This window comes from Mauremys mutica, chromosome 4 (assembly GCF_020497125.1).
Source record: "Mauremys mutica isolate MM-2020 ecotype Southern chromosome 4, ASM2049712v1, whole genome shotgun sequence".
In the NCBI taxonomy this organism is placed as follows: domain Eukaryota; kingdom Metazoa; phylum Chordata; order Testudines; family Geoemydidae; genus Mauremys; species Mauremys mutica.
In genome coordinates this window covers 50,612,909-50,637,749 of record NC_059075.1, presented here as the reverse complement: position 1 = coordinate 50,637,749, position 24,841 = coordinate 50,612,909, and the positions used below count along the sequence as shown (strand labels likewise).

Sequence of the window (24,841 nt, the reverse complement as noted above, 5' to 3'; positions counted from 1 at the left end):
GGGTGCAGGGCTGGCTGGGCCCTTGATATCTGCACATGAGCGCACAGCACCAGGGTGCGCGAGAGCCGGCCCGAAAGATACCAATGAGGAAAAAAATCTCTGGTGACTGTGCCAACTGCACACACACCCCTAACATGGAATGGACATGAGCAAGTACTCGAAGAAGAAATTTTGTTACAATCACCTTTTTATTTAAATTGATATAGTTAGTAATAACCATGAACGTGTTGTGATATTATTAACAGTACATATTATTCTTTACATTGCAAAAATTTATCTTATGAGACGGTACTTCCAAATAACTATGTGACTAGACTGTCACTAGTATAATATTTTAATTGTCAAAACGGCAGCCACCATGAATTTGAGAATGGTTGTAGTCTATGTCTCTGTGCCAGCCTCTAGTGGAAGTATCTAATCCATTTCATGCCCCTTCCCCATATACTGCAGGTATGAAGTCTGACACTGATCACATTCTGCACACTGCTGCTTGACCCTCTGTCAGGCACTTTCCTAGAACAATGCCACCTCAGCGCCATGTCTCTCATCTTAGCACATCCTCACCACCAAACCAAAATAGCCAAGTACAGAAGATGCCAACCACATATGAAAGAATGGCTTGAGCAACAAGCAGCAGGCTCTGAACCCATTGCATTCCCCACTATACACACACACACACACACGCACGCACACACACGCACACACACGCGCACACACGCACGCACACGCACGCACACGCACGCACACACACACACACACACACAGCAATCAACTGGAAGCAGGAGAAGTGCAAAGTTGCTCTCCTACTCCAGAGCTGCAATACAGCACAGATGGTCAATCTTTGGAAAATGAGGAACTCATCCCCCACAAGCGTCTGAAGACCATCTGGGACAGAAGAAGGTACTCCAGGGTTTAGAATAACCCCAGCTTGTTAACAACGCAGGAACCCAATGGACCCAGCCGTGAAATCAGACTTTCGCCCTATGGATGATGAGAGAATTCAAAGGGACTTCTTAGAGCCATCACCGTTTTCCAAAAGCTGCTGTATTCTGTGCACAGTTGGCCAGTCTGGGTTCCCCCTCATGCAGCTGCCCTCTCCACACTGATGTAATTAATAAAATCACTTTTTACTTAATAATTAACTCAGAGTATGTATTAATACCTGGGGGAGCAAACAACTGAGCATATTTCTCTATCAGTGTTATAGAGGGCGAACAATTTATGAGTTTACCCTGCATAAGCTTTATACAGGGTAAAATGGATTTATTTGGGTTTAGACCCCATTGGAAGTTGGGCATCTGGGTGTTAAAGACAAGAACACTTCTGTTAGGTGCTTTCAGGTAAACCTGCAGTTTTGAGGTAAGTAATTCAGACCCTGGGTCTTTGCTGGAGCAGACGGGAGTGTCTAGCTCAGCAAGACAGGGTCCTGGAGTCCTGAGCTGGCAGGGAAAACGGTAGCAGAGGTAGTCTTGGCACATCAGTTGGCAGCTCCCAGGGGGGGTTCTGTGATCCATCCCGTCACACTGTACATATCAACATAATCTACCTTCTAATGGCTGGGGGATTTTTACTGCATTTTCCTTGTCTGTCTGTTTTTGAAATGTTGGCAATTTATTAGCGTCACATTATATATCATCACTTCCTCTCTTCTCCTTCCATCCTGATTGCTCAGAGGAAGAAGCAGTCCTCTGGCTGCTGGGCTGTAGCAAGGGAAGGGAAAACTAACACTGTAAATTCTTTGTACCGCTGTACAACAACAATCTCTGTAGAACAGAGGTTCTCGACCTTTTTCTTTCTGAGCCCCACTGCGCAACCTGTTATTAAAAACAGACCACCTGTGCCACAACAACTGTTTTTCTACATATAAAAGCCAGGGCCAGCATTATGGGGGAACAAGCAGAGCAATTGCCTGGGGCCCCACACCACAGGGGGCACTGCAAAGCTACATTGCTCAGGCTTTGGTTTCAGCCCTGGGTGGTGGGGCTCGGTGCCCCAGGCTGCAGTTCCATGTGACGGGGCTTAGGCTTTCTGCCCTGGGCTCTAGCAAGTCTAACACTGGTCATGCTTGGAGGACCCTCTGAAAGCTGCTCGTGGCCCCCCAGGGATCCCAGAACCCCTGGCTGAGAATCACTGCTGTAGGATACAGCCTTAAATGACACATTCCATGCAGTCTGCTTCTGAAACACACAATTTTGCAAAAAATGTTCCAAAGGGGCTTCAGTGTGCAGAATGTGATCTGTGTCAGACTTCACACCTGCAGTATATGGGGAAGGGGCATGAAATGGATTAGATACCCCCAGTTCAGTGCCCTTTGTCTTTCTGAGGCCCCCCCACAACATGCTATAAAAACTCCACAGCCCACTTGTGCCACAACTGTTTTTCTACATATAAAATCCAGGACCAGCGTTAGGGGGTACAAGCAGGACAACTGCCTGGGGCCCAATGCCACAGGGGTCCCCGTGAAGCTAAATTGCTCAATCTTCAGCTTCGGCTGGAGTGGCAGGGCTTGAGGCCCCAGGCGTCAGTCCCATTAGGTGGGGCTTTGGCTTTCTGCCCTGGGCCCCAATAAGTCTAATGCCAGCCCTGCTTGGCGGACCTCCTGAAACCTGCTCGCAGCCCCGCAGGGGACCCTAGACCCCCGGTTCAGAACCACTGCACTAGATCACACTGCCTCCCCTAAATTACAATATCCAGAAAGCCAGCAGGCCAATAAATTTTAATAGATTTTAGGATGAAAATATTAATAAAATGTAAGCATTAATTATTCCAATGCAAAGGATTATTCACTCAAACAAAACAGAAAAAAAATATTGCACATATACAGAAAAACTGTTTTCATAACATTGAGTTTACATACAGTAAACAAAGTTTTGCTGTTTCTGCAAGAAGGAAGTATAAAGATATAATTTGCTCTAACAAACTCTTACTTATTTTCAAATTGTTCCAAAACCACTAGGATTAACTCATTTACAAAGAGGAGTATAAGTGTTCTGAACACAAAGCTGGGAAACAAATAATAGGATTTATCCCTGGATTAGAAGAGATTCAGTAGGTCTTAATCTTTTCAGACATAGTTGTAATTCTCATCTAATGTAATGAATCTCATTCCTATACACTGGCATGTAACAACAGAGTGACTTGTGCATTGCGGTGCTAATCATTAATGTTTATGATTAGCACAAACCTCAAACTATATTGTAATGCAAGTTTGGCATAAAATTCAGGAAGGAGATTGCTTTTACTGTTATAAATCTCCTAGTTCTGGCATTTGGTTATTACGTGAGTAAATTTAAATTTGTTTTCAACATTTTAAATATCTCCTGTTTTATTCTATACATACATTCACCATCTAGATGTGCATGTGATAAACTATACTCAGCATGCATCGCTGATCCCCTCAACTGCACTCTGCTCATTAACTCACCTCCCCAAAGACTACACCCAATGTTTCAGATCACTCAGCAGCTTCATATAAGCACTGTTTAAAAAATATATCAATCTACCACAAAACTATTTTTCTCTCTTTCCCCATAAATTAGAATATTCACCCAAAAATTACAATGGGACAAGATGAGCAACATGAAGATATAAGAGCATTCTTTTAAAAAATAATTTTTACCAGTTATGTTCCATCTTGGTTTTTGCAATTATATCCATCAAGCAAGCCACTTATCTTTTTTTCCCTACTTTCTCTTTCAATATTTTAAGTTGCCTTGTACATAGTATTATAGTAACTACTATAACAGAAGGATTAGTAACTACTATAATAGAAGAGCTGCTTGCATCATTCTTAAGAATACCACCTCTATGGATATTGCCTCTTGGAGCCATGCTATTAAAAGACAACATATACACTGCATGTAAATCCAGCTGTATCCTATCCAGAGCAGCCAGTGAGTATGACTGGAATGCAAATTCACAACACACAGCAAAACCCTTGGATCACCAAAGCCAAGAAACTACACACTCCACGTGTGAGTTGTGCCTTGAGGATCCCAGAGAGATTCCAGCTGTATCAGGTGGAGGGTATTGCTGCATTACTTTAAACAGAACAAAGTTTTGTTAATCATTATGCTGAAATCCACAAACTCGGGAGAAATACACAAAGCCATTGAAGGGTAGAACAGAGATCAGATCAACTAAACTATTTTAACACAAAATTGGAATATAATCCCAATAACCCTTGGTGCGGATTTGAGACACCACAGCTCTGTTACCAACCTTAGCCAGGTTATTCCCCAGCAAAAATCAAGTATTGAGCGGTGGGGGGAGATTAGTAAGAGTATGATTGGAACTATAGCATTTGACTATGACATTAAAGTAAAAGCAATAACTTTGTTTTCTGAATTCTGAAGTTTTCCATATCACAGTCCTCCTCTTCTTGGAAGTCAGTTTGGGATAGCATGAAGATTAATGCATAGCTCACGTAGCTAAAATATAGAAGAGGAACGGCAACATGTGTTTTCAGCAGAATAGTGCAAGTGTTCTTTTTTCCCCAGAACTGCTCATTTTAATAATCTTTTCTGCATTGTTGTTTCTCCAGTCATTACATACTATGTGTCATCCTCTATTATTTGCACAATTATGCTTTTAACTGCTGCAGCTAAGTTTGGATGAGGTTTGACAGTTGAAATACTGAGAAATGAGAATTTCCCAATGTGCCTTTCATAACATTTCAACCAAAAATCTGGTAGGTAGATTTAAGACAACACTTTCTGTTACAGTGATTTACCAATTTTGCTAAGACACAGGGCATGCAGAGATTTCTAAAGAAATCAGAGCTGATGTCCTGTTAGATAAGAGAAATATCAGTTGCATTATGAAAAAATACACATGCCGGTGTTTTTAAATCAAGAGATTTTGCCCCTTTTTTCCCTTCAGACTGTTCTAAATTTCACTGCAGAGAATCTTCTTCCTCAGAAATTGCTCCGTTCAGAACGACAGCCTCCCTAGTGGAAAAGGACATTGAGAAGACTATACTAGTGACATCTGCACTCATGGCCACTGTGCACCTGAACATGTGACCATCCTGCTTGAAACACTGGAGACTTACCGGCAACCTCCAGCGTTAAAAGCATGAGTTGTTACTGCTTGAGTTAAAGAGCTAAGGTCTAGGTAGGGGCCATAGCAACTCAGATCCTCTGTGGGTCAGCATTTCGTGGGTCAGTACTCACTCACCAGTTGATTACATAAACACAAAGAAACCCAATCCTGTATGTTTAATATTTTAGCATTACTTAACCAAGCAGTCTGAGTTTGAATGTGTGTGGATTTCTTTAGGGCGCGGGGGTGTCAAGTTTCCTAAGATCTGGTGTGCAATTTGAACATTCGGGAGAAACTATTTTTAATGTCTTTAGGACTGGACCAAGTGGCCGTCCCAGTCACAGCTGCATCTTCCCTGTAATTTGGAAATTGATGTGATTATTGTGGAAATTTCTTCCTAGAGATGAAAATAGTTTCATTTTTAAGACAAACCCATTTTAAAATCTTAAAAAAAGAGGATAAACTGAACATATTTTAAGATTATATGCACATATTAAAGAGGGAATGTGCACTTTAAAAAGGAACAAGAGTGACGTGAATACAGGAATGGGATTGGGGAATGTTAAAATTACTGCCCCAATTTACAAATGGTAGTACATTGTATGTCATGTATTTAAAATTACACTTGCACAAGCTATAGAGAGTCAGCCACTAACAGAAAGGCCTCTAAATGCAGGCACACACAAAGGAAGGGCTCACATCCAAGTAAGTGGCAGAACATTCATGTTATTTACTTTTATTAAGTACTATAGTTTAATAAACTCAGCAGCGAACTGAGTTTCAGTGACTGCAGCACATTCACAGTCAGCAGCCCACAACCACTAACCTGCGTTACAGACAGCGGCATGTTGTCAGAAGATGATACATTTTGCTTGGTGCAAGAAGTGCAAGTCTTCCTCTCATCCAAAAGTGAGGAAGCACACAGAATTGCAAGGAACCAACAGGCGGTAAAGAGATTCAAGGAAACAGCAAGCGCAGATGAGAAATGAATGTAAAACAGCAAAGAAAAGAAAAGTACTATAAATTAAAATTCATACCTAAGTTAGTTAGTGGTATATGCATGGATCTGTGTAAACTTTCAACACCATTAGTGGTAGATAGTAATTTGACACAGAACTAGAGGTCATGGAAGTAATGCTTCCTAATCTTTAGGCAAGCTTCTCCAGCAGAAAAAAAAAAATACAAGAAGAGGCTTTAAAAGTAACAAACCTGCTTCATGCACTCAGTGAGGAAGCTCTTGAAATGTTCAACATATAGCAGAAAGGCAGAAGGTTTATAAATTATTTTAACTCTAAGAAGCATATTGTTTTTGGGTGGCAGCAAATCTATTTTCATCCTCACCTGGAAGCATGTAGATAAGAATGTAACGGAACTGAGTCAGAAAGCACAAACTTGTGAGTTTGCTAGGATTGAAAATGATAGGCTATGAAAGGAACCAAAGGTCCTAGACATTTGCAGGATCTGAACAATGCAAATGGATAACATGTCTGGGCAAAACACTGAAAAGTCTACGTAGGCTATTCAGACCTTACCACATGAGGACCTGCATTAGTCAACTGTGCATGCACATCATACAAAAAACCTACTCTCACAAAGTGGTAAAAAGTACAGTAAACATGTCCTGTTCATGGCCACATGTGACAGTGAAATTGAGTTCACTCTGCACACATGAGCAGAGCAGCAAAGCCACCTCCAAGGAAAGGGTACAAATCTCTGGCTGAAACAGATAGTTTGCACTCCTTGGAGAGACAGTATCAGGGAATGACAATACTCATGCAGCTACCCCAACAGAAGCTTGATATTCAACTCTCTATACAAGGAATATTCGTATAAAATTTAAGCTTGATGCTGAGACTGGAGCAAATATTTTATCAGAACATACCTTAAGGCAGATTCTGGGTTCAGTCAAAACAAGAAGGCAGTCTTATGTTATTCTACGAGCATATACAGAAGCTCCAGGATAGAACCTATAGGTGAGCACAAGTCATTCTCATAGCAGCAACATCCAAGGGGGAAAAAAATCAGATTCTGACTTTTCATTATTATACTACCACTACTACTATTGCTAGAAAAGAAGTTTTCACTGAGCTCAACCAAGTATGAAGAATGGGAACAAAACACACTAAGGCCCCATTTTCAAAGAAGGATTAGATGTACAATACCCAAATTTCTTTCAGGGACTAGTACAGTTCCCTGGAACACAACATACAGTAGAACCTCAGAGTTACGAACAGCAGAGTTACAAACTGACCAGTGAACCACAAATCTCATTTGGAACAAAAGTACCCAATCAGGCAGCAGCAGAGACCAAAACAAGCAACTACAGTACATTACTGTGTTAAACGTAAACTACTTAAAAAAATAAAGGGAAAGCAGCATTTTTCTTCTGCATAGTAAAGTTTCAAAGCTGTATAAAGTCAACGTTCAGTTGTAGACTTTTGAAAGAACAACCATAATGTTTTGTTCAGAGTTACGAACATTTCAGAGAGTTACGAACAACCTCCATCCCTGAGGTGTTTGTAACTCTGCAGCTCTACTGCATACACTAAATCATCAGTTACCCTGCAATACAAGGATGCAAAAATATAACATCTTCTGAGTCTGACAGACTCAAAGTTGTACTAAGATGTTTCGAAATGGTGGATGTAATAGCTAAAGTAAACACACCTACACTTTAAGTTAACAACTGGGAAGGGGAGGGAAATTAACTTAAAATATACAAGCAATCTCTGAACAGTTAGCCATTATCTTCAAGAACTCATAGAGGACAGAAGAGTCCCAGCCGACTGAAGAAGGCCAAACAGAGTACCCATCTTTAAAAAAGGGAACAAAGAGGTCCTGGAGAATTATAGACCACTCAGCCTAACTGGAAAGATACTGGAATAAATTAAACAATCAGTTTGGAGAGACACAAGGTGGGTGAAGTGATATCTTTTATTGAACTAACTTCTGTTGATGAAAGAGACAAGCTTTCAAGCTACAGAAAGCACTTCTTCAGGTCTCTCTAATTACCTTGGAACCAATGCAGCTACAACAAAACTGCAATCTGTTTGTAAGCACCTAGAGGATAACAGGATAAAAGTAATAGCCAACATGGATTTGTCAAGAACAAATCATGACAAACCAACCTAATTTTCTTCGACCTGGTTATTGGCCTAGTGGATGGGGGAAGCTATAGATATGACATTGATTATAGTAAGGCTTTTGACGCAGTCCCACATAACATTCTCATAAGCAAACTAGGGAAATGTGGTCTAGATTAAATTAATACAAGGTGAGTGCAAAAGTGTTGAAAGACCATACTCAAAGAGTAATCAGTGGTTTGATGTCAAACTGGGAAGGCGTATCTCGTAGGATTCCACAAGGATCAGTCCTATGTCTGGTACTATCCAATGTTTTCATTAATGGCTGGGTAATGGAGTGGGGAGTATGCTTATAAAATCTGTGGATGACACCAAGCTTGGAGGGGTGGGAAGCACTTTGGAGGACAGGATTAGAATTCAAAATGACCTTGACACACTGAAGAATTGATCTGAATTCAACAAAATGAAATTCAAAAAAGACAAGTGCAAAGTAGTACCCTTAGGAAGGAAAATAGTGGATCATAAATTGAATATGTGGCAACGATATGACACAGTTGCAGAAAAGGCTAATATAATTCTGGGGTATATTAACAGGAGTGTCGGATGTAAAACATAGGAGGTAATTACCCCACTCTACTCAGCTCTGATGAGGCCTCAACTATAGTATTATGTTCATTTATGGGCACCACACTTCAAGAAAAATGTGTGACAATCTGTACCCTTATGTTCACCCCTTTTACAAGACTATGATAAATTCTGTACAAAGATGCCTTGTGCCTATCATTATTATCCTGGCAAAATATGTGTGGCAACACCATATGTAAAGTAATAAGATTCTACTGTATAACATTACTGAGATATGTTCCAAGTTTGGAAAAGCGGACAAACTAGTTCCTCAAAGACAAAAGGCAAACTGATGCCTCACCCAGGTGTCAACAAAATCAAATTGACTATCACCTGATTAAATGACCATTCTTCGGCAGGAAAAAGGGTGCGAGAGAAATCTACACTTTGGCAAAGAAACAGCTTGAGGTTACCGTGCCCCAGGCCTTCTGTCTCCTGAACCTCAGCTGGAGATGATTCTCAAAGTATGAAAATGCGGAACAGATGCCCCAAGTTACTCTTCCCTTTCTCTCTGCTCACAGAAACACCACCACCTGAAGGGCAAGGAAATTAATACTGAACTGGGGGAGGAGTCCTGGCTGAAAGGATTCCAGTTGGTAAGCCTGCTAGAGCATGTGGTGAGAGAAGCCTTTGCTTTGAATTTATTTAGCTTCTTAAATTAGATATTAATTTTGTTTTATCTTTTATTTTCTTGTAACTAATACTGATTTTTATGTCTCATTACTTGTAATCACTTAAAATCTATCTTTCTGTAGTTAATAAACTTGTTTTATTGTTTTATCTAAACCAGTGTGTGTTTGGATTGAAGTGTTTGGAAAACTTCATTTGGGATAACAAGATTTGTGCACATCATTTTCTATTAATGAAATGACGGACTTTATATAAGCTTGGATTGCCCAGGAGGGTGCTGAGCAGTGTAAGATGCACATTTCTGTGGGAAAGTCTAGGACTGGGAGTTTGTTGGTGTTGACCTGCAGTGTAATTCATGACTATAGCACTCATACAATCTAGCTGGGAGAGATTTACATGCTGGAGGTTGTGTGTGAGCTGACCAGGAGCAGTTGCTCTCAGAGCAAAGCAGTGTAAAAGGCACCTCAGGTTGCAGAATTGAGGAGACACAGCCATCCATCAGTCCAGATTGTACCCCGGGGAATGTCACAATGTGGAAGAACTGGAAAGCATCCAAAGGAGAGCTATAGAAATGATAAAAGGTTTAGAAAATATGACCCTATGAGGAAAAGTTAAAAAAATAGGTATGTTTAGTCTTGAAAAAAAGAAGACTGAAAAGGGACCTGATAACAGTCTTCAAATATGTTAAGGGTTGCTATAAAGAGATCAGTTATCAGTTGTTCTTCACTGAAGGTAGGACAAGAAGTAATCAGCTGAATCTGCACCAAAGAAGATTTAGGTTAGATATTAGGAAAAACTTTCTAACTGTAAGGATAATTAAGCACTGGAATAGGGTTCCCAGGGAGGTTATGGAATGCCTTTCATTTGAGGTTTATGAAATAAGTTAGACAAACATCTGTCTTGGGATGCGTCAGGTGAGGTATTTCCAGTAAAGATAAGGAGTGTTAGTACCATTATACATGGCACTGGTGAGGCCTCATCTGGAATACTGTGTGCAGTTCTGGTCTCCCATGTTTAAGAAGGATGAATTCAAACTGGAACAGGTGCAAAGAAAGGCTACTAGGATGATCCGAGGAATGGAAAACCTGTCTTATGAACGGAGACTCAAAGAGCTTGGCTTGTTTAGCCTAACCAAAAGAAGGCTGAGGGGAGATACGATTGCTCTTTATAAATATATCAGAGGGATAAATATCAGGAAGGGAGAAGAATTATTTAAGCTTAGTACCAATGTGGACACAAGAACCAATGGATATAAACTGGACACTAGGAAGTTCAGACTTGAAATTAGATGAAGGTTTCCAACCATTAGAGGACTGAAGTTCTGGAACAGCCTTCCAAGGGGAGTAGTGGGGGCAAAAGACAGATCTGGCTTCAAGACTAAGCTTGATACGTTTATGGAGGGGATGGTATGATGAGATACCCTAATTTTGGCAATTAATTCATCTTTGATTATTAGCAGGTAAATATACCCAATAGTCTGTGATGGTATGTTAGATGAGGTGGGATCTGAGTTACTACAGAGTATTCTTTCCTAGGAGCTAGCTGGTGAGTCTTGCCCAGATGCTCAGGGTTTAACTGATTGCCGTATTTGGGGTTGGGAAGGAATTTTTCTCCAGGGCAGATTGGCAGAGGTCCTGGAGGTTTTTTGCCTTCCTCTGCAGTGTGGAGCACGGGTCACTTGCTGGAGGATTCTCTGCACCTTGAGATCTTTAAACCACGATTTGAGGACTTCAGTAACTCAGACATAGGTTAGGGGTTTGTTACAGGAGTGGGTGGGTAAGATTCTGTGGCCTGCGTTGTGCAGGAGGTTAAACTAGATGATCACAATGGTCCCTTCTGGCCTTAAAGTCTATGAGTCAGGGATGATCTAGGTGTATTTGATCCTTCCTTGGCATGGGGGGCAGGAATAGATGACTTATTGAGGCTGCTTCTAGTCCTATATTTCTGTGATTCTATACCTGGATCCTCCAGATCTTAATAAGGCCAGAAAAAGGCAGCATTACATCATTCCAACACCAATATATGTCCAGTGTCAACTAGGTGGCAAAAAATTGACATTAGAGGTTACTCACACTATGTGACAACAAGTAACTTAACATTCTGTGATGAACATTGCTTCCCTCTTTACTCCATTTTTGCTAAGATTTTTCAGAATTATTATTGATTTTTCAAAGTAACACAGAAACATATTAGAACTCATGCAAGAAAACATATCCAGGTATCATTCACATTTTAGAGGACATAAGGTCAAATTATCATATTCTCATAAAAACTAGGAAGGAACACATAGCCTAATATTGCAGTCTTTCACTCTTAAGCTTAACTTCATCTTTCTCCCCACACACACACACACACTTACCCCTTAATTTTTTTCCTTCTCTAAAAATAAATCTAGAAGTCACTTGCTCATCTATTAAGTGATGTACTAAGTCACCTCAGCTGCCACTTTTTCAGCAGGTGCAAGCACAACACCTTTTAATCTTCTTTTATAAATTAAGCTCTTCAAATGTTTTTATTGATCTAAATGCACTATCTTCAAGGAAATAACTTCCCTGATATGGTTCAATGACCACTACTGCATGCAGTTCCACAGATGGGAGTCTAACCAATGACTCATATAGTGAGAGTTTTACAATCTATCAGACCACCAATAAAATCTTGTATATTGTTTGTCTTTATAATGATTGCCCCTTAGTTCCATTATTTTTCTGAGATAATCCCCAGATCATCTTCTATCTGCTGGGTGATAGGTTCCTCATCCCTAGTATATAATAATAATCATAAACCTTTCTACATTTAATTGCATTTAGCATCACATGAGCAAGTCTCCTAAGTAATGCCAGTCTTTTTTAATCTGGTTGCATTGCCCCTCATTATATACTCTACTTCTAACTTCATCATCATATGGAAACTATAGCAAAATTCTCTGTGAAGTTCTCCATAGCCTGGATCTCTTTAATATTAAGAATGTGGAATTCCCAGCAGGGTCAATGGGATTTCAGTAAAGGAAACAGTCACAGAACAAGCAATAGAAGTCTGCATCGAGCTGAGATTCTGTTATCAAATTAACTCACACTGAAATTATTATTATTAGGGCTGTCGATTAATCACAGTTAATTCATGTGATTAACGCAAAAAAATTAATTGCGATTAAAAAAGGAATCCTGATTAATCAGTTTTAGTTGCATTGTTAAACAATCGAATACCAATTGAAATTTATTAAATATTTTGGAAGTTTTTCTACATTTTCAAATATATTGATTTCAATTACAACACAGAATACAAAGTCTACACTGCTCACTTTGTATTAATTTTTATTACAAATATTTGCACTATAAAAATGATAAAAGAAACAGTATATTTCAATTTACCTCATACAAGTACTATAGTGCAATCTCTTTATCATGAAAGTGCAACTAAGAAATGTAGATTTTTTGTTACATAACTGCACTCAAAAAACAAAACAATGCAAAACTTTACAGCCTACAAGTCCACACAATCCTACTTCTCGTTCAGCCAATTACTAAGACAAACACATTTGTTTACATTTACAGGAGATAATACTTCCCGCTTCTTATTTACAATGTCACCAGAAAGCGAGAACAGGCGCTTGCATGGGTCTTTTGTAGCCTGCATTGCAAAGTATTTATGTGCCAGATATGCTAAACATTTGTATGCCCCTTCATACTTCGGCCACCATTCCAGATGACATGCTTCCTGCTGCTGACGCTCGTTTAAAAAAAATGCATTAATTAAATTTGTGACTGAACTCCTTGGGGGAGAATGGTATGTCTCTGGCTCTATTTTACCTGCATTCTGCCATATATTTCATGTGATAGTAGTCTCAGATGATGACTCAGCATATGTTCATTTTAAGAACACTTTCACTGCAAATTTGACAAAACGCAAAGAAGGTACCAATGTGAGATTTCTAAAGATAGCTACAGCACTTGACCCAAGGTTTAAGAATCTGAAGTGCCTTTCAAAATCTGAGAGGGATGAGGTGTGGAGCATGCTTTCAGAAGTCTTAGAAGAGCAACACTACAATGCAGAAACTACAGAACCCGAACCACCAAAAAAGACAATCAACCTTCTGCTGATGGCATCTGACTCAAATGATAAAAATGAACATGTACCGGTCCGCGCTGCTTTGGATTGTTATCATGCATCCATGCCGATGACAGGTTCTCATGTCCTCTGGAATGGTGGTTGAAGCATGAAGAGACATGTGAATCTTTAACGTATCTGGCATGTAAATTTATTGCAACGCTGGCTACAACAGGTGACATTGTGACACTTTCAGATGACATTGTGAACAAGAAGTGGGCAGCATTATCTCCTGCAAATGTAAACGAACTGGTTTGTCTGAGCAATTGGCTGAACAAGAAATAGAACTGAATGGACTTGTAGGCTCTAAAGTTTTACATTGTTTTATTTTTGAATGCAGTTATTTTTTGTACATAATTCTACATTTGTAAGTTCAACTTTCATGATAAAGAGATTACACTATAGTACTTGCATTAGGTGAATTGAAAAATACCATTTCTTTTGGTTTTTTGCAGTGCAAATATTTGTAATCAAAATAAATATAAAGTAAGCACTATACACTTTATATTCTGTGTTATAAGTGAAATCAATATATTTGAAAATGTGGAAAACATCCAAAAATATTTAAATAAAAGGTATTCTGTTATTGTTTAACAGCGCGATTCATCGCGATTAATTTTTTTAATTACTTGACAGCCCTAATTATATATAAATGTACAGTGTTATATCCTTGGGGGCAGCTGGTTTAGGAAGAAATCACTTGAGGCCAGACAGCAGACAGCTAACAAAACTACCATTTTATTTAAGGACAAAGAGCTCACCCAACCGGCCGAAACCGGCTGGGCTATCCCCTAATAATCTAACTCAGTTGCCACAGGAACAAAAACCATGACAACCAAATACACAACATACAGAGTTCCTAAAACAACCACTTGGAATACTCCATTTGTAACCCCTTTCAAGCCTGCAAAAGTTTCAGTGGTTCTGCTGATAAACCAGTTCTCACCTCATTCTACCTCTCACTCTATGTGACTTTCCTTTTTGTAGCCTTTAATCTCTAATATGGAACCATGTCAAATGCTTTCAGAAGATATACCTATGCTATACCCACCAAATTTCCCTTGCCTATAACGGCAGGGATACAACTACCCCACCACAAAAGTTATTTACCCCACTATTTCTTTTGCCTAATCCAAACTGACTCCTATTAATCTAATTGGTCTTTTCCAGTTGTTCCCTCACCACATTCCTTAAAATAATTTCCACAAAAAGCTACTGTTACACACATTGGCTTATAGTTTCTGGGTTTGCCTTTGGATCTTTTTTATTAAAGCTTAACACTTTTAAATCTTTAGAAATCTCTCAAAGCTACTAAAAAAATTGTAAAGACCAATTAAAAAAGGATCATATTTATCTGCTTGCTTCAAAATGTATCTGGATCTTGTTATTTGTATATTTCAAATCTATCTAATAGTTTTATAATCAGTTGTTATCTGTAAACTACTTGTAATGTTATTTACCTGCAATAATATCATTATACTATGTACTGAAACTCTGCCTATGTTGCTCTTGGAAAAATGATCCATGGCTCAGATATATCTCCACTTTCTTCTTCTGTATCAGATAAGTATACTGTTGATTTGTCTCTAAAAAGAATATTTCCTATTTGAAATTATATAGGCAGTTCAGTTTTAATTAGGTATCTCTTTTGTATGAGGGAAAAAAAGGCCCTATATGTGATGAAGTACTTCATGCAGCAGGGGAAAAAAAAAAGGCTAGGTAGGTTGTTTATTCAGGAGGTACACAGAAGGGAACGAGAGATTCTGAATGAAAGGCTCAAGTTAGATCAGAAAGTTCATTTAGGGCGTCACAATTTCAGGATAACTGTACCTGTATTCCCGCTCCATGGTCGCGTAAAGGCACCCCCTTAAAGGTTTCCAGCTCCCAGAGTCACCTCGGGTGGGTGGAGACGTACATCTCATTCCCTTCTGACCAGAGGTTTTAAGGCTGCAGAGCTCCCTCCCCTACACTGCAATATCCCCAGCAAACCAGTCTGCCTAAAAGGCGGCATGTGCTTTGCTTTCTCTCTGGGCTACGACCAGTGTATTGCTAGGGTCAGGGCCGCCCAGAGGATTCAGGGGGCCTGGGGCAAAGCGGGGGAGCTGCGGTGCTTGTACTCACCCGGCGGCGGTCCGGGTCTTCGGTGGCATTTCGGCAGCAGGGGGCCCTTCAGTCGCTCAGCAGCACTAAAGGGTCCCCTGCCACCGAAATGCTGCCGAAGACCCGGACCGCTGCCAGGCCAGGGCTCGTGGGGCCCCTGCGGGGGCCTGGGGCACATTGCCCCACTTGCGCCCCCCCGGCGGCCCTGGCTAGCATTGCCAACTTTCTAATCACACAAAACCGAACACCCTTCCCCCACCCTAACCCCGAGGCTCCACCCCTTCTGCAAGGCCCCACCCCCCACTCACTCCATCTCCCCTTTCTCTGTTGCTCGCTTTCCCCAACCCTCACTCACTTTCACCAGGCTGGGGCAGGAGGTTGGGATGCGGGAGGGGGCGAGGGCTCCGGCTGGGGGTGCAGACTCCGGGGTGAGCCAGAAATGAAGGGTTCAGGGGGCTGTGGCAGGAGTGTTGTCATAAACAGATAGTTAAGGGTTAATGTCTCTTTTACCTGTAAAGGGTTAAGACGCTCAGTAAACCTGGCTGACACCTGACCAGAGGACCAATAAGGGGACAAGATACTTTCAAATCTTGGTGGAGGGAAGTCTTTTGTTTGTGCTCTTTGTTTTGGTTGTTGTTCGCTCTCGGGACATCAATCCAGGCTCTCCAAATCTTTCTGAATCAGTCTTTCATGTTTCAAACTTGTAAGTAGCCAGGCAAGGCGGATTAGTTTTATTTTTGTTTTCTCAACTTGTAAATGCTTCTTTTTGCTGAAGGATTTTTACCTCTGTTTGCTGTAACTTTGAACCTGAGGCTAGAGGGGGTTTCCTCTGGGCTATATGAATCTAAGTACCCTGTAAAGCATTTTCCATCCTGATTTTACAGAGATAATTTTTACCTTTTCTTCCTTTAATTAAAAGCTTTCTTTTTTAAGAACCTGATTGATTTTTCTTTGTTTTAAGATCCAAGGGGATTGGGTCTGAACTCACCAGGGACTGGTGATGGGGGATGGTTAATTTCTCCTTGTTTTAAGATCCAAGGGGTTTGGATCTGTGTTTCCCAGGGAAGGTTTTTGGGGGACAGAAAGTGTGCCAGACACTGATTTCTGGCTGGTGGCAGCATTACCAGATCTAAACTAGGAATTAAGCTTAGAAGTGTTCATGCAGGTCCCCACATTTGTATTCTAAAGTTCAAAGTGGGGGAAAGAAACCTTGACAAATGTGGGAGAAGGTGAGGGCTCTGGCTGTGGGCACAGGCTCTGGGGTGGGTGCTGGGGATGAGGGGGCTTGGAGTGCAGGAGGGGGCTCCAGGCTAGGGCCGATGAATTTGGAGTGCAGGAGCGGGCTCAGGGCTGGGGCAGGGTGTTGGGGTGTGGACTCAGGCAGCTCCCGGAAGCATCCTGGATGTCCGGCTCCTAGGCGGAGGGGCCAGAGGCTCTGAATGCTGCCAGCCAATGGAAGCTGCGAAGCTGGCGGTCAGGGTGGGGGCAGCATGCGGAGCCCCATGGCCGCCCCTGCACCTGGGAGCCAGACATGTCAGCCGCTTCTGGGAGCCACATGGAGCCAGGGCAGGCAAGGAGCCTGCCTTGGCCCTGCTGGGCCGCCAGCCAGACTTTTAGCAGCCCGGTCAGCAGTGCAACCCTATGTATTGCCAGCAGTTAAGTTACCACACAGCTCCTTCCAATCTAGCACCTTTATCCTTAAAATAAAAGCATTACAGAGAAAGCATATAAAAACAATAAATGAACCTACACACATGCTAAAAAGCTTACCAAAGACCACCTCCAACTCCAACATAGAAGACTGACATCTACCAGAATCCTAAACCCCAAAATTGTGTTTTTTCCTGTGGTTAAAAGTTCAAATTAAATCTTTAGATCAGGAACCAGAATTAAGTTTGGGCAGCTCAGCCATATCTTTATACAGCCTGGGTCTTTGATTTTGCCTTCCATAATAGGGAATGAGCAGGCAGTTGGCCTCTCCTCAAGGCATGGCTTCAAAAGGCTTGGTTTTTGCATAATCAGAGATGTGGAATTTGCATTAGCTACTCCCTTGGAATTCCCCAGGAAATCCACTTACTGTCCTAGAAAGTTCATACTTATCTGGAACAACTCAATATAGTCTCTTAAACTCCTTCACATGTCCCAGGTCTCACATCTGTCACATCTTGCTCCTAGGGAAATTACATACAATCCCGGCCCACCTTAATACAATAAGGCCTTCCAAGGATATTGCAGGAAATTGTCATACTGGGGATTTAATGCTTTGTTACCTGTCTGTCTCTGTTTAAAGGTCCCAGAGAATACAGATGTGTAGGTGAGTGGAATATCCATTCCTTCGTCTATAGAGCAAGATAAGGTGTGTAGGTATATTCTAATGCAGAGGTTCCCAAAGTGTAGGGCACACCCCCCTAGGGGGGCATGGAGGACCACCTGAAGGAAGTGGGGGGCCTGGGCCAGCTCCCCGGGGGTGGGGAGGGAGCACTACCCAGCCCCTCCCCACCCCCAGCTGTGCTCCGGTCCACCCTCCAGCCATGTTCCCAGCTCATGGCCCCACACGCACATGGCCCCGTCCCCAGCCTCGGCAATGGCCATGACTCTGAGGCTGGAGACAAGGCAGGGAGGGGAGCCGCACCTGGCCATGGGCCCAGCTGCTGGCCCCTACCACAGCCTGGTTGCAGCTCTGTTCCCACCCTTGCCCCGAGCAGGCCTCAGACTCACCCATAGCTGTGGCCCCAGCCTCGGCCCCCTTACCCTGTCCACACTCCCCACCCCCACCCCACCCCAAGCCAAGCCATGGCCCCACTCCCAGCTTGGGAAGGGGGTCACAGACAGGGGTAAGGGACTGCACAACCCTCAAAAGTTTGGGGATCACTGCCCTAATGTGTAGCAAACATAGGCATCCCTCCTGCTTGCATGCTCAGTGGAAGGCTATGAGTTTTGTTCGCAGAGGGGAAAATCCTCTTGATTCTGAGTATACGCCCTTCACTGCAATTAAAAGATAAGACAAAGAAGCAATTCTCTGTCTGTCTCTCTACTAACCTCACTTCCTTCACTCCCACCCCTAGGAAGGGATTTCTTTGATTACTGTCAAACTCTTGTTTACTTTAGGATGGTTTATGCAGAGTGGAACAAATAAACCTCATGTGTTTTCTGGGGCTGTTTGAAAACGCTTGCAGACAAGGGAAAGCACTTTTTAATATTAAATTTTTCCTTAGATAAAAGCCCCTTTTCCCCATTCAGGTCATGGATTAGAGAACGGTGGCTAACTATGTTAGGGCCATATTAGGTGCCCCTGACCAAAGATAGCCAGGAAGACCGTAAGCAGGTAACTTTCTGCAGCTAATTATGTTTATCATATGTCCATGGGAAGTGGGGTACCTGGGTTCAGGAAATCATGAGAAGTGTCCAGGTCCAGTCTGTTACTACTCAGATGCCTGTTGCTAACAGCAAATGTCTACATCAAAGTGTATATGGGTGCATTATTCTGGCTGCAATACATCTCTACCTTTGTTTTATTTTGTTTCCATTTTTCTGTTACTAAATGATCTGTTTGTAAAATTACAACATTTTTTATTGTGAAAATTCAGTAATACTGCAAAGCTGTAACTGGTTATATTTATAAGGCTCTGTGAATAAAGTTTTATGGCACACAAAGGCCGAAATGTGTCTCTCTTCACTTTTTAACAACAACAGACACAAATTAACACTCCTGTAGCTTTAGCTGTACCCAAATTCTGGCCAGTTGAGGGCTCACATATATCACTCACACAGATTACTCATCCCAGAAGCAGAAGTAATCCAACATGAGGCAGTGTAGTGGTCACACAAAGACCACTTTGAAACACACAAGGCACACATCATGACTGCTGAGCTCTCTGGAATATTCATCCACTGCCTATCACATGAGCTTGAGGAATGTCAACGCTGTGGGCCTGGAAAGAGACAAGCCTGGGTCCCAATAGTTGCGCCCATCAGTCTACTGCTACCGATAGCATCCACAGAGAAAAAAGACAAGCCAGCCAGTGTTTGATGCTAAAATATTAATGGTTATACCTCATAAAAATCCATGTCTTCACGTCAGAGAACTAAATAATGTATTCATTTGAGGATTGAAAGCTTGTACAATGACAATACATTCTATGACTACCCCACCAATTAGCTGCATTTTTATTAGCAATAATATATGAATTGTCTCAGTCAAAGAAGCTCGGTACAACAGCACACTACCACAACACATTAGATACTAACAGAAACAAATACTTTCAGATAATTAGAAAACTTGTATAAAATTTAGCTTCCCCCCCCCCCATTGTATTTATCAGTGTGTGGCACAAAATAAGATATTCTTACTTTCTTAATGACTGCCAAAACATTAAGAAAAAAATTTAGAAGAAAATTGTGAAGATATTTCCTGATTAGGTAGATTAGAATAACTAAGAATCTTGCCATATTTTGCTACATGCTTTCCCTTAAATCTCAGCCTGAAGAAGCATTCTATTGTGGTCAGCTAAACCTCAAAAGGACGATAATTCAAGTTCTGTGTCTACAGACAACAAAACTTTTATTTTCCAATATTTTCTCAGTCTTATGGCAGAGATATTCTAAAAGTTAAGTGCTGACATTTTCTGGTAATTCTCACTCCTTTTCAATTATATCACCACTTTGACAATTTTACTCCACCTCAGATGAAGAACAAATAACCCCACATGAACAATCCCGAAGAATTTTGTTTTAGTGGTTCTAGCTATGAATCACATACATTTAAGGGGATTCAATTTAGTCAGCTTCAGAGCAGTTCTTAACAGATTCAGAGATGTTTGAGTTCATGCTGCCAATTGACATGTACCATTGCACCCTGCTGAGAAAGTGTTGATAAAAGGTCAACATGTTCCCCCCTCCATATAACTATCTCAGGATGATACTCATGCAATAAGAACAGGAGTACTTGTGGCACCCTAGAGACTAACAAATTTATGCATTCGATGAAGTGGGCTGTAGCCCACAAAAGTTTATGCTCAAATAAATTTGTTCGTTTCTAAGGTGCCACAAGTACTCCTGTTCTTTCTGCGGATACAGACTAACATGGCTGCTACTCTGAAACTCATGCAATAGCGCTTTTTTGTGGCCAACACAGAACAATACACTTTTAACAACAATCTTTTTCCTTCCCTTCACTACCCATGTCATTCACATTATTAGTTGCTAATGTAACCATATTCTCTTACAAAGTAAAAGCATCTTAATCTTTATATTTCGGTTACTATCTTTACTGACATATTCATGCACACAATCCATAACCTACATGGGCCTAATCCTACAAGCATGTGCTTAACTTCATGCACTGGGAGAGGTTTCATTTACTTTAATAGTGCTACTTACAGTGCATAAAGTTAAACATGCATAAATCTTTACAGGATCGGGGCAAAGGTACCAGTCTTGCAGCGATCCCCAACACAAGTGAACCTCTGCATTCTTGCAATGCTGCACTGACTTCAGTGAGACTCTGTACAGGCACAGGGTCTGTCTGCACAGACTTTCCTGCAGGATCGTGGCCTAATCTAGGAGAGACATATGTGAGCATAGAGTGAATTTATGATCACCATAAAAGAGGGAGAGCAGAGTTTTACAGTCTAATATGGCAACCAAAACTGAATAATTAAATTAATTTAAATTGCACCTCCTGGATCCCAGTCTAATGCCTAATGGTACAAATTTGGAACAGATTACATAAAACATAGTACTTGCCTGGTAGGTAGTAAGTACCTACTTTACAGGCACAAAAGTACTTGAGAACAGTGTGATGTTTCAGTACAACAGTCACTTCCGTGAAATTTCCTTCTTAACCTTGACAAGCAAGTTACAATTTCCTGTAATATCAAAAAGTAAGCAAATGCTTAAAATTTAAACAAGTTACAGTGCTATACTCTTCCAAAAATAACAAGCATGTGGTAAGGTAACAGGAAAACATGCTCTTAACAAAAACAAAACAAACTTCTTTCAAGCTCTTGAGCATAAAATAGTTCAGAATAAAAATATACAGAAAATAAGGAGTTGAGGGGACACTTACTCCATAAAAGGATGAATTGTTCTTTGCTAGAATAGCCTTTATTATCGCTTCTTCATTTCTTTCTTAATTGAATCTCAGAATTATTGTATAATCAACTGCAAGATGTTGACACTGTAGTCACTGATGCTAGTGTGCTTTCAGCATGTATACAGCCATCAGCTTCAGATATTTGTACACTAACTTTATGATAACAGAAGAAGACATATTTAATTTAGTCATACATATTGAAATATTCTACCCAGTAGCTCAAGATGCTTGTGCAATCTTTTAAAAGATAAAAACTAAGGCCTCAATCCTACATATAATTACAATAAAGAGTAACTTTACTTATGCAAATAAAATTGCATATAATGAGACTACTTATGCAAATAAAGTTATGCCATGTAGGTGTTTGTAGGGTGGGAAATTTCCCCCAGTGCAAATAATTTATAAATTACTCTTTACCAAAAAGATGTAAGCTACCAGCAACAAAACTACCTTTCTTCAACCATACCGCTCCCTCAAGCTCTTCTCTCCCCGCAAAGCCTGGGAAAACAGATGACCTTTGCAGCATCTCCTGAACAACAAACTGGGGCTCTGATAGACCATGGGAATGAGAGAGATCCACAGTTGAGGACAACACAAAGAAAAACTCCTATTTCTTTTTCAAATGAAGTTATATGTTACAGTTACTAAATATAACTGTTTAAGATTTTCATGCCAGTTCTTAGTAAAAACAGTATATCAGACATGAGAGCCAATTTATTTAAATTAGTAGTCCTTCTTTAGGCAACATACTAATGTTGTGAAATAATGTTGCAGACACAAAATACCGCATACTGGGATACTTCAAACAGATTAAATAAATATGCTAGTCTGGGCACAAAACTATGAACAATGGATGCAGTGATCTAGGTACGTTTCCATTATTTCCCGTACAATAAGTTATGAATGGTCGAATGGATAAAAGTACTTCAAGTCTGCCTTCTATATAGAAAGCAATCTGCTTCTGTCTAGCTTTGAAAATAGACACTGTAATATTATACAAAAGGATATGTTTTCCATATTGAAATTAAATAAGTGTGCACATCAAAACAAATAACCTCTTCTTAAAATGTGTTTTAAAAGTAGGTATTTTAAAATCTATTCTGACATGTTCAAACTATTTTGAAACTACCTTTATTAAATACACTGTAATAAACAAAATGGAAAAGTTCACCATATTTAAAGAAACTTTGTCTGATTTACACCAAGACTTAAAGTGAGACCATCAACTTAAAAACATGCACACACCGCTGCCTGAAATTCTTTTACTTATTATACCTGAGATCCTTATAATGAAAAAAATAGAGAGAAATGGTTTCCTTACTCTTTCAGTTTGTTTATTTTGGGTATCTGACTGCACCATGTCTCATCATTTTCCCCTCTATAGTCGGAGTCACCTTTCCCACTCCAACAGAAGAGAGAGAAAAATATTATTTTGAAAATGTGTGATTGCCAGTTTAGGTGGGTTTACCAATGAAGGGAAGATGGAGGGAGCCAAGGGCAGATGTAACACCTGAAACTAGTTTTATGTCATTTTGTGAGGTTTACTAGATTTCAGGTTGACTAATAAATATACCAGAATTCCAAATAAAAAGCAAACCAAGCAAATCTGTGTCATCTTTACAAAGTTTGTCACTTCATAACTTCCTGGGACAAAGATTTCTGCTCAGCATTCTACACAGGACTTCAGCTAGTCAGTGGTTCTACAACTACAGAAATCAGCAGGGCTGTTGACAGGGAGCGATTCAATTAGCCTCATTTTACACAGAGGTCACCTGCCAATTCCCAAAGCTGAAATTCAGCACCAGCTCATTCCAGCGACCCCCCTCTACCCCACATCCCTTTGTACTGCACAGACTGGCGCCTGCCACTTACCATCACTTCCGTTTTCACCCAGCTCAATTTGTCCCCAAAATGCTTTTAAAAAGCCAAGCGTTTCATAAGCGCTAAAGAGCTTGTTTAGCCTGTTGACAGCGTTTGAAGGGGAACTAGGGCAATAGATCTTTGCGGTTTACCCTCCCTATCATGTTACCGGCCAACTGCAGAAAAAATCGCCCCCGGTCCTCTGGAGACGCCAGCTGCCCCGCATTAAAGTGCCACATAATACATGACAAGTGTGTCAGCTCGCAAGGTTAAAGCCTGCATCAAATGGCACAGAGCGCAAGGGGACAGAGGGCGCCTGGACTGCTGGACATGGGCTGCCTGGGAAGGAGAGCGCGTGAAACGCTACCCACTGGCTTGGTTCCCGCTTTGTAAAGTGGAAAGTTTTCTCTGCCACCGGGGCTGGGAGGGAGTAGCACTGGAGGAAGTTATTGTGCCAGCCCCCCCCCCCCAAGAACCCCCACCTCCACCAGCTTCCTCCCCTCCCATCCCTCCAAAGCGCACTGATGGAGAGGAGGCTTGTAAACCGGGCCCTGCCCGCATGGCGACTGAGCCATTCGAGCAGCAAACCAGCCGGCGTCCCGAGCGAGACTTGCACAACTAGTGCACGGGACAAGCCGGCAGAACGGGGCCAGCGCGAGCAGGAGCGAGTCTCTCCCCGCGATCGCTGCATTCACCCCGGAGCCGAGACCCCCCGGGCGGCGGGGGACCAGCTGGGCAGCAGGGAAGTTCCGAGGGCGAGAGCTGAGTTTGGGGCGGGAGCTCTGCCTCTGGGTCCCCTCTTACCTTTTGGTCCACGATGGAGCAAGCCATTTCCCGGACGTGCGCCAGGCTGAATTCCCCCGAGGAGTCCTGCAGCAGCAGCACCGGCTCCCGGCTCAGCCCGATCTGGAGGTGAAAGGAGATGCCGCCGCCGGGAGCAGCTCCCGCCGCCGGCTGCAAAGGGCTGGGCGGCCGGATCACCGGAGGGGCGCTCATGGAAAACTTCCCGCCGGCGCAGCAGCAGGGGCGGCGGGAGGGGAGGGGAGAGGCAGAGAGAGACAGCCGCGTGAAAAGTTGGTGGGAGCCCCAGGCGCGGTGCAGATCCCCCCGCCGAGTGCCCGGGAAGCCCCGGCGCCGCTCCCGGGTGAAAATGGCGGGGGGAGGGGGAGGAATCGGAGGCAGACAGGAAAAGGCGGCGAGACGCCCAGAGCGAGGGGGGAGCCCAGCCCAGCCGAGGTGCCGCCGCCGCCGGCTCTGGCTGCGGACTGAAGGCGGCGGTCAGCGCGCCGCACGCTGCGAG

At 41.9% G+C, this 24,841-nt stretch overlaps 1 protein-coding gene across 3 annotated transcripts in view; it reads right to left on the bottom strand.

Annotated features, from left to right (window-relative positions):
- Positions 1–24,621, bottom strand: part of PRKD1 (protein kinase D1) — a 294,163-nt gene extending 269,542 nt beyond the window's left edge. For 2 of the 3 annotated variants that reach the window (XM_045016460.1, XM_045016461.1), the window contains exon 1: positions 24,346–24,612. In XM_045016460.1, the coding sequence (XP_044872395.1) occupies positions 24,346–24,537 (192 nt within the window). In that variant the 5' untranslated portion in view covers positions 24,538–24,612. Of the gene's footprint in view, positions 1–24,345 lie in introns of all 3 variants that reach the window. The other variant, XM_045016463.1, reaches the window with a different exon arrangement.
- Between the last annotated feature and the right edge of the window lie 220 nt (positions 24,622–24,841).